Genomic DNA, 15413 nt, shown 5'->3' on the forward strand with positions numbered 1-15413 from the left:
AGACTGGCAGATATGGGTTCACAGGGGTAGGAAAATTGGCAGAAAATGGCAAAAAAATTGATTAGAAGTGAAAAAAATTGGTAGAAAAAGTGTGGAAAGGGTTTAAAAGTGACAAAAATGGAAGACATGGGCAGACAAGTTGGTGAAATAGAATTGAAAAATGGCAGAAATGGGTTGAAAGTGGCAAGAGTGGAAAAAAAATATTGGTTAAATTTGCAAAAAATGGCATCAAAATTGGTGCTATTAAAAAGTGAGAAAAATGTGTTTAAACTTGCAAAAATGGGTTGGCTGAAGCAGAAAAATGAGGAGAGAGTTACAAGGATTGGTTAAGACGTGAAATTAATGGGCAGAAAAAGTAGTGAAAGGGTTTAAAAGTGACTGAAAAGTGTCAGAAATGGGTTTGAATCATAAATAAAATAGTGGGGAAACAATGATGGCAACTGGTTGAAATGTGGCAAAACTGGTGTAAAACGGCAAAAATGCATGCAAATAGTTTAAAATTGATGAAAGTGTAGTATAATAGCGAGCACTGTGCAGGAAAGTGATACAAAGGTGTCACAAATAAAATTTTAAACATCAGAACCCAGTGAAAGTTTAAATCTTTTCAGCTCCTGTTAGCCAGGATGCTAGCACCAATGCTACTGATAAAACACACATGCACTGATATTCCAGTAGATCACAGCAGGAGGGCCGGCTGAGTTTGCCAAATCTGTAGGCAGCCCTGTGTGCAGACTTACCTTCCAAGGATTTTTCACCAAATGAGCATGTGTTTTCTCTTACATTTAACAAATTTTATGCATATATTTTCATAAAAATGGGTCAAATATACAGTTTAAAATTACTGTAAACATAGTCTTGGTCCCCCCTGAGCCCCACCTTGAGAACCACTGGTCTAGGGTGTCGCTGACAATCACACACCAGCTCTAACACTCATAGGAACCAGTGTGCAGCAGCTGCATGAAGCCTCTGCCCCCGTGCTGCAGTCACTACTCTGAGTGTTCATCCATCCTGCTAACAGAAGACAGGAGGGCTTCCACCGCAGCTCCAGAGGACAACACGAGCTATTTCAGTTCCTCTTTGATATCCAATAGGCGGCTTAACATCCTCATTAGATCATATCAGCCTCCTTGCACACAGACACGCAAAGCCAGGGTGAAATTATCTCCCCCACTCTCCCTGTCTTTATTATCATGGAATCTAATCATTTGTTTGTGTTAGCGTGCTGATTTATTAGTTTGCATGTGCGTGGGAGTGTTTTTTTAATGCTTGCATTCATGGAAGTGCGTCTGTAATTATAGATATATGCACTGGTGTGTACCTGCACTTCAAAGTGTGTATGTGCGTTGAAGCGACTTGCATCTGAGTGTGTGTTTGTGCAGGGCGAGCTGACCTTGTTATAAGCTGAGTGGGCTGTAGCGCTGGGGCATCATTAGTATGGGTTAGGTGAGGGTTAGAGGGGTGAAAGAGTGGAGAGAGATGCAGGATGACAGTGAAAGAGAGGAGGCAAGAGGGGGAAGGCGTGCGGGTCAGGTTGGGACACACAAACACACGTCACTTTCCCCCTATTCATCACTCAGAGGCAGCTAGGTAGTGTTTAAGCTCACACTGTTCACACAATAGTTTTAAGTGCAACCCCTTCTCTGCTGTAATAGCCTCAAATGGCCTTCAACAGTACAAAAGGAGCCTGAACTATCCTCCACAATGCAGCGATGTGCCTGCAGTGTGCAATGCGTGATAACATCTCCACTCACAAACTCACACACTGAGCAGTGTGTTTGTGTTTGCGGGGTCATCAGTTATCAGAGGAGAGGGTCAGAACATACCGGACATCAAGTAAAAAGCACTTTCTTCTTACTGGAGATCAGGAGTGCTCATGAGCAGCTTCAGCTTTCGGCCTGGTTTATACGTTTGTGTTCAATCTATGCTGCATTGACCTACGAAATCATCGGCAGGACACTTTGTGTGTCTGCATTGCTCTCTAATAATCTGCCCTAAAACTACTCAGTAGTAGGAAAAATATGGTAACACCTTAAACCGGGTGTTAAAAACTAGCCACAGTATTGCTGTGATTAAAGTCTGGTTAAGTCTTCTTTAAAAGTGTGAGCTTTTCCACACTGAGTCTGCTCATTGCATACACATTTTTGAGCCTGGATCCAGATTCGGCCCTCATCTTCAGACCAGAAGTTGGATGAGCGCTGCCATCGTCCTCGCATACAGGAAGTCACTGGAACCGAACGTCGTCTTCGTTGTTTTCTCCGTGCGTCGCCACCATAGGTAGGGTGGCCAGTCCAGAATTTAAATGCCTTGTCCAGCGTCTGACACAGCCTCAAGCCGACCTCCTTTTGGAGTCGCACCTGAACGTAACGCAGCATATTCTCCATTGCTCTCTTTCTTTGCACATCATTCTAGTGTTTGTATGTTAAATATGACCCAGGTAATGTATATACAGCGTTGACCAAACATAAACTTTACCTGGCCGTCACACATTAGTAAATTAACCCTAAAGATGTCTATTTTTGTAGATCAGTGTCATTCGTGATCAACAAAGCCTGTCCGCTCGCTCGCCCTCTCTCTCTCCTGATACTTGCTGCACAGAAACTTTCATCACGTCTGTCCCGTAAATTCCCCCGTTATTCTGCAACCTCTCTTGTCAAACATCAACTTCTATCATTGTTTAGTTTGTGAATTTATGATAAAACTCTGAAGTTCCTGCGCTGGTTCTGATCAGGAATTAACTGATGTTGTCAAACTTCCTCATGCAGATCAGCTGTTTTAAAATCAGGTTGCGTGTGAAAACAATTAAAAACAATGTATATTTTAAGGTGATTTAACTAAAGATGATAACACTGGAGCAGAAACATAGAGAGGAAGAGAAATAAGCAAAACAAATGAGCTGCTGTGTGTGAGGGGAGGGGTGCAGGGGTGAGTGTAGGGGGGAGGGGGTGTTTATATTAGTTTAATTTTGAGTAGAAGACCCCAATGAAACTGATAGATAATAATGTGGGATTAATGTTAAGATGAAAATAATGAACCCATAGTAACCACTCTTTTAAGACGGATGGAAATTGAAAACATCTTTATTATTGCAACAAGGAATATGATCATTAAAATCAATGACAATTTTACTAAGAACTGTCTTTCATATGCCACTAACTTGGGCTAAAGACTTGCAATTATTTATTAATATTGTAGTAAAATATCCTTTGATTTCAGTTATTTTAAGATACTTTTGAGTATTTTTCAGCGAGTATGTTGGGGTGATAGTGGTGGCAGTGTTGGGGAGCCTCATATCAGAGTCTGCTTAGGGCCTTTGGCCAGGGGCAGTCCTGGATCAAATTGTCCTTTAATGAGTAGAGTATCTCAGAATCATTGAATCATGATACCATCATGATCATGGACAAAATTGTATTGTTGTGGGGAATACACCGGTCCTATTTGTTTTGATTATTCTTGCTTCACTAAGTGCTGCAGAGTGTCCTCCTTTTTGGTGCTGTGGAAATGGCCACCCTAACCATAGGTCCGCCACATAAGGAAATACGAGTAGAAGTTTTCAGACTTAAAAGCACAGTTACGTTAAATTGGTTTAAATGTATCATTTTATGATCCACATTCATGTATCGACAAGCATAGAGAACAACAAATAGAAATACATTTCTCATAAAATATCTAATAAAATACCTCAGTAATTTTCAAGTGCTTTCACCCAGTGGCTGCTGGTGCATTTTTCTTCAGTGTGGGCTACAACAAAATCCCAAATTGATATGTTATGTATGTAAAGTATCGAAAGATGTCACTACACCGGGAGTTAAGTCATATTAATATACTTTTTTACATCTGCATTCGTTTGGTTGGTGAACAAACATTAAAATATGATGGCTATAATGAGGGTCATCAGCAGCCACAAGTAGCTAACTCTTATCACAGTCAACTTAAAATTTTAACTTCTCAGACATTATGAACTCAAGAATGACAAAATTATGTTAAAGAGCTGATTGAATGTTTATTTTAAATAGAACAATTTTAAAAAGGCATAAGGTTCAAGTAGTCACTGCTTCACTAGTGAATGTTCACCTACTTACTTCTTAATATTAGTCACAGCTTTGTTGCTTCATCCTGATATCTGGCCAGTCAGGTCCAAGCTCTTTAATTCTAAGTTTCTCCTCCAATGACCTCCTCTCAAAACGCCTTATTCTTAAACACTCCACTGAGTGTTCTTATTATATTCTGCTAACTGTCTTCCTAGCATCTCTTGATGATCTAAACAACGAACGCAGGTGCAATTTCTGGCAGAAAGCCAGAGATGTACTGCCACGGTTCATGACTTCCTCTGTGTGCCTCTAATAACGGAGCGTATCTCTCTGCTGCCACCTGTTGGCATCTGGTGAGTGGTTAGTGGTACTCCCTTCGGGGGCGCAGTCATGTTGCGCCCATAGAGCTCCTATCTCTTGTACTGAAGAGGAGCGAGTGCGCGTGTGCAGCTTATAACGAACGTCTATGGAAGGCTGTGGGCGCAGGAGCCCTGCGCCCCAGGGAGGAAATGATTGAACAGGAAGCAAAGGCAAATGCTTAGAACGTTTGTGATCTGCTGATTTATTGGACATTATAGATTTAAATCTCTTAATAAATCATATTTATACAGTACATGATAGTTTATCTATATTCATATAAATTTACTGATAATTAGAGCAAATGTTTAAAAAATTATTCAATGAACTTAAGATCCGTCCTCTCTTTGTGGAGAGTCATTGGGGGTTGGCGTCCTAGCGCCCCCTATTGACCACTGCTTTCGCCTAAGATCAAGTATTTATTTGTATCTTTATTTGATGTATGTTTGTAGTAAAAGTTCACAGTTCATTTTGTAATAACTGAAGTACACAAATGCACTCTAAAACGTATGTTTTTGCAGCTTACATTTCAGCTATATGTGCCTTATTCACAGTTATTGATTAAAAACTGCTGTAGCAAATCCAGAACTTTTTTCACCCATTATTAGACATTTTTTCACTTAGTTATCCAAAATATGAAATAAAGGCAGAGATAGAAAACTAAGAAATACCACAGTTGTCCTCCCATAAAAATATCCAAATAATGTAGTCCACTGCTGTGAAATAATTCAAGTAAATTAAATTTAACCATGGTAAAAATATTGCTCACAAATATGGGAAATTATGGTTCAAATATGCACATACATTTGTAAAATATTTGTTGCTTGGCTAGCAGGTTAAGGGGGGCCCTGTGTAGTATGCTGTCTGGGGGCCCAAAATACCTAGCTACACCCCTGGTTAGCACCAGTGCTGCTGATCCAACACAATGCATTTATTTCATCAATAAAATACAACTGGGGCCCACTTACTGGATTCTGTGGGCAGGCCTGTACCCCAGTGAAATTTGGAGAAAGTTTAACAGTACTATAAAATAAATGCCACCCAATCCTGATTAGTGGAGATTTTTATGCTGGTTACACTGCTGCATTTCCTGCTTGTACGTGGAAAGGCAGTGTTAATTTTACTGCATAAAACTATGATTAAATATGTTAGTTAACTACCTTTTTTTTCCACTGGGAAGACAAGACTGGGACTCACAATAAAATGGATCTTTGGTGGTAAAACTCTACATGATGTTTCTCCACTGTATGTATGTCAGTATTTTCACTGTATTTTAAATTGATTAATATGAATGTTTTGCATTTATATGTGTAAATGTTCTTGTCTTGTACAAGAAAAAAGAATACACTTGATGAGATCTTCCACAGTTTTTGCCTGAGGGCTGCAAGAACAGCACAACAGCAGGCATTTAATGTGGAAGCAAATATTATGAGAGAGGATGGATTTAAACCAAGACTTGAGCTTTTTCTGTAGGAATGCATAAATGGAAATAACTCAAAAACTCACATTAAAGAATATTTTTTGGAAGTTATACTTTGACAAAATAATTAAGCAGTTAATACAAGAAAATCTCTGCAAAAGTCTGGGACCTTACTGCATGTGAGCAGAGTCTCCACAAAGCATATTTAGACAACAATATCCCGGTGTGTGGTTAATACTGACCAGGATAGAGCATCATGGGCCTGCAGGAATAGAAGCCTCAGTTATTAACAACATGTCAATCACTTTCTTCATTATTCCACAAAATGAAGTCATCAAAAATCAGAAAAAGCCTTACAGCAGTGTTTTTCTGCCTGGGGACCCCAAAATAAAGGTTTCAGAGTCTGGGGACCCCCATTGTACCTGAAGGTGGCTGAACACATGCACATTCAAGAATAGTCATGTGGAGACAAGGCCGTCCATTAGGGGGAACAATGGGAGAGCTTTCTGGGGCCCAGCCAAACTGGGGGCCAGCAAAATCATGGTCCATTGTACAGTTAAGCTGTGGTATATGCTTATCAAAGAGACAAATATCCTTCTAATTCTTTGTGTAGTAAGTAACCCTCTTAAAAATGTAGATCCTTTTGAAAAAAAAAATGGAATTGAAATACATTAAGAATAGCTAAACTGGGTTAATAATGGCAACAAAAAAATAGTGGAAAAGTTGGTGATTTTGGATTTAAAAAGTAGCAGAAGTGGGTTAGAAGTGCCAAAAATAAGATAAAAGTGGCAAAACAACCAAACAAATGGCAAAAATTGGTTAAAGTGGCAAAAAAAGGCATATTAAGTGGTAAAAGGGGATTAAAAAGTGGCTGAAAATGTATTAAAGTGCCAAAAATAGGTGGAGATTTGGTGAAACTGAATGAAAATTGATATAAACTAGCAAGGGGGTTAGCTCAGGCAGAAATTGGAAGAAATGGGCGAAACTGACAAAAATGGGCGTATCAAATAGTGAAATATGGTGTAAAAAGTGGTAAAGAGGGGTTAATAGTAGCAATAATGGGTCAACAGAGCCAAAAATAGGCAGAGAAAGTCAAGATTTGGTTTAGAAGTGGCAAAAACAGGCAGAAAAAAGTGGTGGAATGGGTTTGAAAATTGAGAAAAAAATGGGTTTAAAGTGGCAAAAATGTGTTAAAATTTGGTGAAACTGGTGTAAAGTGGCAACAGTGTAATTTAAAAAATATTCTTGGTTTTTATGGCATTTGGATACCCCATCTCAGTGTCTCGCGACACCCAATGGGGTCCTGACCCCAACATTGAGAACCCCTGTCCTACAGTATGACTTTTTGGGTGTAGAACAAGGGTCATCAACTCCATTTGCATAACAAAAACAGTATTTTAGTCTCATTGACATATTTTTTGTAAAAATAGTATGTTCATTAACAGAGCCTTTAGCCATTTGAGATTGGCTCCTGCCACCTATACTGCAGCCAGCCACAAGGGGGCGACTGAAATATTTCAGCTACATATTTCTGGACCCCTCATGATGTCTACTACCAAGTTTGATACTAATGTGATATGATAGGCCAAAAACACATAGAAGAGACAGATATTCAGTGTAGATTCTCAGAAAGGGAAACTGCACTCTCAAAGAGACTTGAGTGGAAAATCAATGTGAAAAACTACAACTTTAATCAAGATAAGACTGTAAGCACACATTTACAATGACAGCTACAGTCCTCCTCTTTCAATAAAGGCATAAAAACCCTAAAAATTATCTTTAAAAATATTGCATTCTGGCCCTCTTAAATTTCCTGAATTTAAAAATCTTTCAAGGGCCGAGGGGAAGTTGTGGGGGGCCCAATGTGGCCCTCGGACCGCCAGCTGATGATCACTGTTGTGGAATGACTTCAACACGTCTTTAGTTACTTTCAGAGGCCTTTGTACTCGTTTCTTCTCTCCACAGCTCTCCTTCAGCTTAAAGAGATTTCTAGAAAGGGCTGCAGAGGAAGCCAGAAAATTGGAACAGTTGTCCCCAACCCTGATATCCTAAACTCTAAAGTTACTTTAAACAGGGACTGAGTCACTTGTGCAGAATTAGTTTGCAGCATTGGGTGCTGACTGTGTGACATCATTAGCCTATTCAGTCAGGGAGGAATCAGCTGGCACACATGCATTCGCTTCATGCAACTTCTACCTGCTCTTTGCACGATTTTAAACTAATGCTCGGAAGAAGAAGATGTTCAGGCTGGTTTAATTTGACTCTCTAGCCACAGGAAAGCTGATATCACTCGTACATGTGTGGTGCTACACCGCTGACCCAGAATGGCAGACATTCACTGATGGTTTAGTGCTGAACGTTGTCAACAACCACTGAAATTAGATACTGATGATTATTTCTTTTAAATGACTGAAGTGGGAAAAGCTGCACATCTTAAAATAGAAGTTGAAGCTAAGATAGAAGAAAGCATGTTAATGATGGCTCGTTCCTTCATCGGTAACACCGTCACGCTGCCGTTGTGCTCTACAAATGTTGTGTTGCTTTAGATTATAAATTACAAGGCAGTACAGGTACTGATGCTGCAGTATGTCACTCTGCTATCAGCTGTCTGAGGTGAAAAAAGGCTGGAATTTTGATTCAGAAGCCTCTGGTAGTTCCAACTATCTAATCCACGGGTGTCAAACTCAAGGCCCGGGGGCCAAATCCGGCCCGTAAGATCATATCATGTTTGTATTATAACTGGCCCACCAGTATGAGGTCTGCAGATTTCCTCCAGTATAAAAATGTAAACTTCAACTTGATTATTTAAAAAATCCTTGTTAAACCATAAAATCCTGGAAAAGTAAAGAGTAAGAAAGATTTCATTAAAGGACAAAAAGAAGAAATTCATTTGTGTTTTATTTCATATTTTCAATTTTGCGTTTCAAGATTACGACTCAAAGTTATGATTTGACTTTTCATTTTATACTTCGATCTTTTCAACTCAAAATTTGGACTTTACATATCTCATTTTTACCTTTTGGATTCCCAATTTTAGATTTGAGGTCATATTTTGACCTTTTCAACTCCTTACTTTGGCTTTTTAATCCCATATTTTGACTTTTAAAAACATGATTTCAAATTTTTTTCTCATATTGTGACATTTTAAATGAATAATTTTTTATATCATATTTTAACCCTTTAGACTACCAGTTTTGAATTTAAATCCTATTCTTAACTTTTTAAGTCATCATTTTGAATTCTAGCTCATATTTTGACATTTTTATCTCCTAATTTTTGTCTTTTTAATCCCATATTCTGACCTGTCAGAATCACAATTTAAATTTGTTAGTCATAATTTGGACTCTTAAACTCAGTATCTCACAATTGATCTCATATTTTGACCTTTCAAACTTATAATTTCAATTTCTCCTCATATATTTGCTGTTTAAAAACATTTTTTTCTGTTTTTAATATCGTGTTCTGATCTTTAAACTAATAAACTGGAATTTTTATTTCAGATTCGAGCCTTTAAACTTAACATTTTACCTTTTTTTTAATTTACAAATGATTTATCATCACTCCTGCTTTTGTTTCATATTTTATTTCTGGTGAAAATGAGGTTGACAGTTTCTGGTTAAATGTCGACCCTGTTAGGCCCTCAGGTGCGACCTGAACCCCACATCCAGCCCCTGCTGTGACTGAGTTTGACACCCCTGATCTAATCCTTCCAGTCTTTGAGTTTGACAGCTGAATACTGAGGGTCTGTACAAGTTAAAGGGATACTTCAACATTTTGGCAAATTCGCCCATTGCCTGAGAGAAGGTTGCAAAGGAGACCAATGCAAACACGGCAATGAGCTTTTAAAGTGCCTTATATAGACCTTCACCACCAGTCACACCTACCCATCCACACCAGTCCACATTCACACACTGAAGGCAGAGGTCTCTAATCCCATTTATACACTTCCATTCACTACACTGATGTCACACTGGGAGCAATCTTGGGTTAAGAGTCTTTTACAAAGACACGTCAACACGGGATTGTAGGAGCCTGGGAACCCCCAACCTTCCAGTTACAGACCACAAAATGGGTGCTAGCGTGGGTTCTCTCCAGGTACTCAGTCTACAGACAAAAGACAGCCTTGTTAGGTTAATTGGTGGCTCTAAATTGCCCGTAGCTACGATTGAGAGTGTGCCTGGTTTTTTGTCTCTACATATCAGTCCTGTGATTGCCTGGCAACCAGTCCAGGAAACGCCCCACCTCTTGCCCAATGGCAGCTGGGATATGCTCCAGCCCCCCATGACCCTGAACAGGATAAGCAATGTTGAGAATGGATGGAACACAAATAACTTTCAGTTTCACTGAATGGCCATATTCCATGTCTGTCATTAGGTGGATCCATTCTGGAAGCCTTAAAGGGGACATATTATGCAAAAATCACTTTTTCAGACTTTTCTAACAAAAATATGTGCCCAATCCCCTCAAGTACCAGGAAAATCCATTCCCTCCCCCCTCTTTTTCTCCACCTTTCAGAAAATGTGTGCTGAAACAAGCCATCCTCAGATTTCCCCCTCATGATGTCATGTGGGGAGTTAGCCCCGCCCCCAGGCTCCATTGGCCCTCCCCGCTTGGAAGAAGGTTCCGCCCTCCTCTCTTGATCCTCCTCTCAGCTGCCAGCTCCACATCCATACATTCCCTGAGAGGGGCGTGGTCAGGGGCGGAGTTAGACGACCCGTTAATATTTAAAGCCACAGACACAGAAACAGCTGTGGGTTTTAGACATACATTAACCCAATACTGGATTGTTTTTCAGCAACAAGCATGTTTTTTGGGTCTCTGAGACCAACATAAACTTGTCTTAAAAGGGTAAAATATGTCCCCTCTAAGCTAATATGCTTGTTCCTAAAAAGCTGTAGCTATGGGTGTGGTATGTGTCTGGCGTGACTGCAAATGTTCTATCATGTATTTATGTAGTACACCTACTACATCATGTGTCTTGTTGCTGTAATTGGCAGTAATGAATATAACATTTGTCCCTCTGAGTGTCTTTGGAAAGGTTCTGTCATTCCCAAACACCATCTATGGGGTGTTGCCCAGATGGATATGAACTATATCCCATTCCATGGATATATGAAGCAAAAAGGTGAGTCTAGTTGGCACAATAAGCCAGTATAGCCACATGATGCCAGTAGAAAAAATGGAGGCCAATTGGAGTTAAAGTGTATGCAAGCTGTAAGCAGGCTCCTCTGAAGTCCTGCCAGCAGAAGGAGAAGAGGAGCAGGAGGTAGAGGCTGTGGCTCACTCGTTTATTCCTGGCCAGGGGTCAACTGCGGCCTCAGGCTTAAGCTCAAAGAAGAACCGAGAAGCTCACACATGATGAGAATACACACACACACAATCTAGCACACCCACTCATTACCAGGGGTCAGCAGAGTCCTCCATATGGCGAAGGCACACATGACGAGCCTCCTTCAGGGAATGATGAAGACGCACACTAGCACACACGGCACTTAACACAGACCCCTGTAAATCACAACCTGAGATGGTTAGGCTGGTAATGTGTCTCTAACCACAGTCGCTACACCACAATTAGCATAATAAATCCATACAAGTGTGAGAAGCACTGAAGCTATTAGGGTGGGAATGGTTTCAAACAATGGACATGATGCACGTGTGGCCTTTTCCCAAATGCTGGCACAGCCACGACCTGTCCAACACATTTTACAGCCCTAATTACAATATAGAGAGCTGCAGCCTCCACGGAGGAAGCCGCTTCCAACGTTAGAGGTTCCCCAAGTAATTATCATGATGAACTTGGCACGGCAAGGTAATAAATATAGCAGAACACACAGCAACAAACACATTTGCACTTGTTGGAAAAGGACATGCATACTGTACATGGAGTAAAAAAGGAGACGAGTTTAAGGACATGCAAACACGTGGAGGCTGGTGAGGTGAGGACAAGCTCAATGAGGGAGGTGGACATAAAATACACTGCAGCTGCCATAAAGACTTTCCAGATTAGACTGCAATAAAATTCATAAATACGGCACTGGTGTTAATTAATGCTATTACGCTGATTTATTATTCATGTGGATTTTAATCTACAAAAATGATTATTAAAACCTCTGACCTCTGTGAAATCAGTGTATGTGAACATCATTTTTTAACAAATGCATTCTTGGTTTGCATGCAGACGACCTGAAGAGCGTATGACCTCTAGTACTTGAGAGAGCTTATTGATTGACAAGCCAAAATGACTCTGGCGCTTTTATTGTGAAATGCTGCTTGACCTCCTTGGAGGTAGGCCCCTCCAAAGTATCACTTAAGTGAAGAATCAAACTCTAAATAAAGTTCCTATTAATAGTATATTTGATGCAATCCACGTATCTTTATGGATTTAATGTGTTTGGACAAAATCTCTCAGTGGATTTGGAGGATGGTGACCATTTATGACTGTCTGTGTTGGAACATCTGATTGGGAGAGTGTGGTAGAGCCCCTAATGGTGAGTTTAATGATTCTAGACTAGTCGTTTTTCAAAAACTAGCCCAATTCCTCAAGAGGACCGTGGACCTGGCAATCCTGACACCACTCTTCTTTTGAATGTCTAAAGCCCAAAATACATGTCATTTGCACTTCAACCTTTGCCCTTAACACACCGACAGCAGCACAACAGCCAAACTCGCCACCAGCCACTGCATGGCCAGCTGCTTCATATCAGATCTGGAAGCTCGCTCTGGGATCGCCTCCCCGAGTAAATGAGAAAAAACAATGAGAGCCATGGGATTTAACCAGCAGCTGAGTCCTCCTGTCTATTCCACACCTCTAACAAAAGATGGCGCCAAATTTATTTTGCTGTGCTCTCAAACAGAGCTGCTACTACAGCAGCTGAGATGGACAAAACAGCTGTTCTCCCAGGGAAACACTCCACATGGCTTTCTACGTCCGGAGTAGAGCGCGATGCCCACAGGTGTATGGCTGCTGGTTTTGATGCGTGTTAGATAGCATCACTTTTGCAAACACAGCTTCAAAAGTATCATACCTTGTGTCATAAAAAAGATGCCTTTTGATATTTTCTGTCCTTTTAAATCCACAAGTTCCTTTTTCCAAGATGTATTCCTACAGAGACTCAGCTACCCTTAGTTTCAGAAACAGCACACATACTCACTATGAAACACAAGCAGTTAAAAATTCATAATAATGAAACAGGATTCATCACTATTGAATACAGGGATTCTGAAAATAACCATGATTGGAATTTTTTTTTTAATTTGACAGCCCTGATAAACAATTAATAATAATAATAATAAATAAATCATGATGATGAGAAAAAAAACAAAACAAAACTTTTACTCCAATAAAATATGGACACAATTAAAGGGGACATATTTTACCCCTTTAAGACAAGTGTATATTGGTCTCAGATGTCCCCTAAAAATGCCCGTGAAGTCTGTTGCTGATAAAACACTCCAGTATTGGATTTTTGCATATCTAAAAACCCCTCTGTTTCAGTCCTGCTCAGTCCTGATCTGTCTGACTCCGCCCCTGACCACACCCATCTCAGGAAATGGATGTGGCTCTCCTGATCCTGAGGCTCAGGAGTGGAGGATGGAGCCTTCTTCCAAGTGGGGAGGGCCAACTGAACCTGGGGGCGGGGCTAACTCCATGACATCATCACGCTTGTTTCAGAACACAATTTCTGAGATGGGTGAATGGATTTTTATGATTCTTGGGGAGATTGTAAACAGGCCAGGGGCACATATTTTTGTTAGAAAAGCCTGAAAAAGTAATTTTTTGCATTATATGTTCCCTTTAAGCAATTAATGGTTATCTAAAGTAACATTTTATTTTAAAAAAATAACAGGTGATTAAGGTATGTTTTTGATAAAGCGTGCCCAACTATGGGGGACACTGGCTTATTTCAAAAACAAGACTTTTAAAATATCAGCTAAAACAAAATTAAATCAAGTCACAATAACAAAACTTGACAACAGCACAAACTCAAGTGAAAGGAAAAAAGGTTACCAAAATATTTTGGAGCTAAAAATGAACGCCAAAGAAGTAAAAAATAAAACAAAAGCAAAAAGCAAAAATCATTTAAAAGAAAGAAAAACTTATCTTGTGTTTTTCACATCTTCATACATAAATAAAAAAGTGTATTTATAAAAAATGAAATGATATCATGATCTCAGATTAAAATGTTGTTTTTTTCTTTTGAAAAGAAGAAATTTTAAAAGCACATTTCAGATCATTACCATCCAGTGAGTTACCAAATGGTTTATGAAGAAGAGAAATAATTCAACCCTTTATGTTTTGCACGTTTTATATTTATATTTAGTCATTTCTGTCCCAAAAATGAATATGTTGGTAGACAAAAGTCCTGCCTCTCTCCATTCAACTTTTGAAAAGTTCTGAGTAGGTTAAAAAGGTTTCACCGAGACCACCAAACTCTTAAGACTTGCATCCTTATAAAACATCAAGAACTATCAAAATGCAATAAAAGCACATGAAATTATCATATCAGAACTTAATTTGTTTGCCTTATAATGTCTAAAACCAGCACCATATGCAGCACAGACACACTCGTCACACAAATCAAGTGTCACTGTCTCATTAAGCTTCAATGAATAATTTTGCAATTACATTTAACATGCAAACACAGAAGACAAATTAGGCCTCACTGTGAGGGAAGCACAGAGAGAGTAATGGCCCCCAGAATTGCAAATGAGGCGCCGCTTGACATTTTTATATCACAGTAAATCACCGTATGTATGAGCCAAGTTCGTTGTGTGCTTGCAGATTACCAGCGTGTGTCTGAATGTGTTGACAAGCACCTCAACAAAAGTCATCACCACAGACACAACACGAGCTAGGTCACACTTCTGGTCACTGGTACAAATGTGTGTGCACTAAGCTGGAATTCACTCATTTCCTGTGCTAGCGTAATGACATGTTGTGTACAGCTACCAGGAAGATGGGCTGGGATGCTTCCCAGATTCAGATTAAGTCCTGCACTGGAAATTACAGGCTAAGGATGTTCTCTATTGAGGCTTTGCAGTTGAGGATTAATCTGTAGTCTGGCAAGTCAACCATCAAAATCCAGTTATCCAGCACAGGCAGAAAATGAAGCAAATATGATGAAAGTAAAATGAAGTGCAAAGATTTAATAGGAAGGCCTGTGGGAACTCACCCGGTCTTTTCTCCATTTTTCTCCCTCGACTGCCACATAGTCGAACCTTGGATATTAATATAAGAATTTGCTTCTGGCAGAGCGACTTGTTGCTCTTCGGGCAGGGCTTGCGCTTGCTGGCGATCTGCCGGTTTGCCTGGGGGTCCTTGACCTCCCTGCGCTGGCGAATGAGGGAGCTGGCAAGAGCGGCCATCTTCCCAGCGCTGACCCTGCTGCCTCCTCACCAGCCTCTTGCGGCTCGGTAGCGCCCAGGTGTCGGGGGGTACCGTGGGCCACCCCCCTGCCCACTCACCCAGGGCGATGGAGCACCGCTGAGGGAGGGGTGCAGAGCTGAGGATGGGCCTTCTGAGGATGGACCGAAGCGGCGAGGAGCAACGCAGATAAAGCGTAACAGGGAGGGAATTAGAGAAGGAGGTGGAGGGAAGGGTGGATCCC

At 40.3% G+C, this 15413-nt stretch overlaps 1 protein-coding gene across 1 annotated transcript in view; it reads right to left on the reverse strand.

The window, feature by feature from the left end:
* fgf11a (fibroblast growth factor 11a) overlaps positions 1–15189 on the reverse strand; it is a 191699-nt gene extending 176510 nt beyond the window's left edge. Inside the window, exon 1 of the mRNA XM_041779762.1 lies at positions 14979–15189. Within this exon, the coding sequence (XP_041635696.1) occupies positions 14979–15171 (193 nt within the window). The 5' untranslated portion in view covers positions 15172–15189. The remainder of the gene's footprint in view (positions 1–14978) is intronic.
* Positions 15190–15413: the final 224 nt, after the last annotated feature.

Source organism: Cheilinus undulatus, linkage group 22 (assembly GCF_018320785.1).
Source record: "Cheilinus undulatus linkage group 22, ASM1832078v1, whole genome shotgun sequence".
NCBI lineage: Eukaryota > Metazoa > Chordata > Actinopteri > Labriformes > Labridae > Cheilinus > Cheilinus undulatus.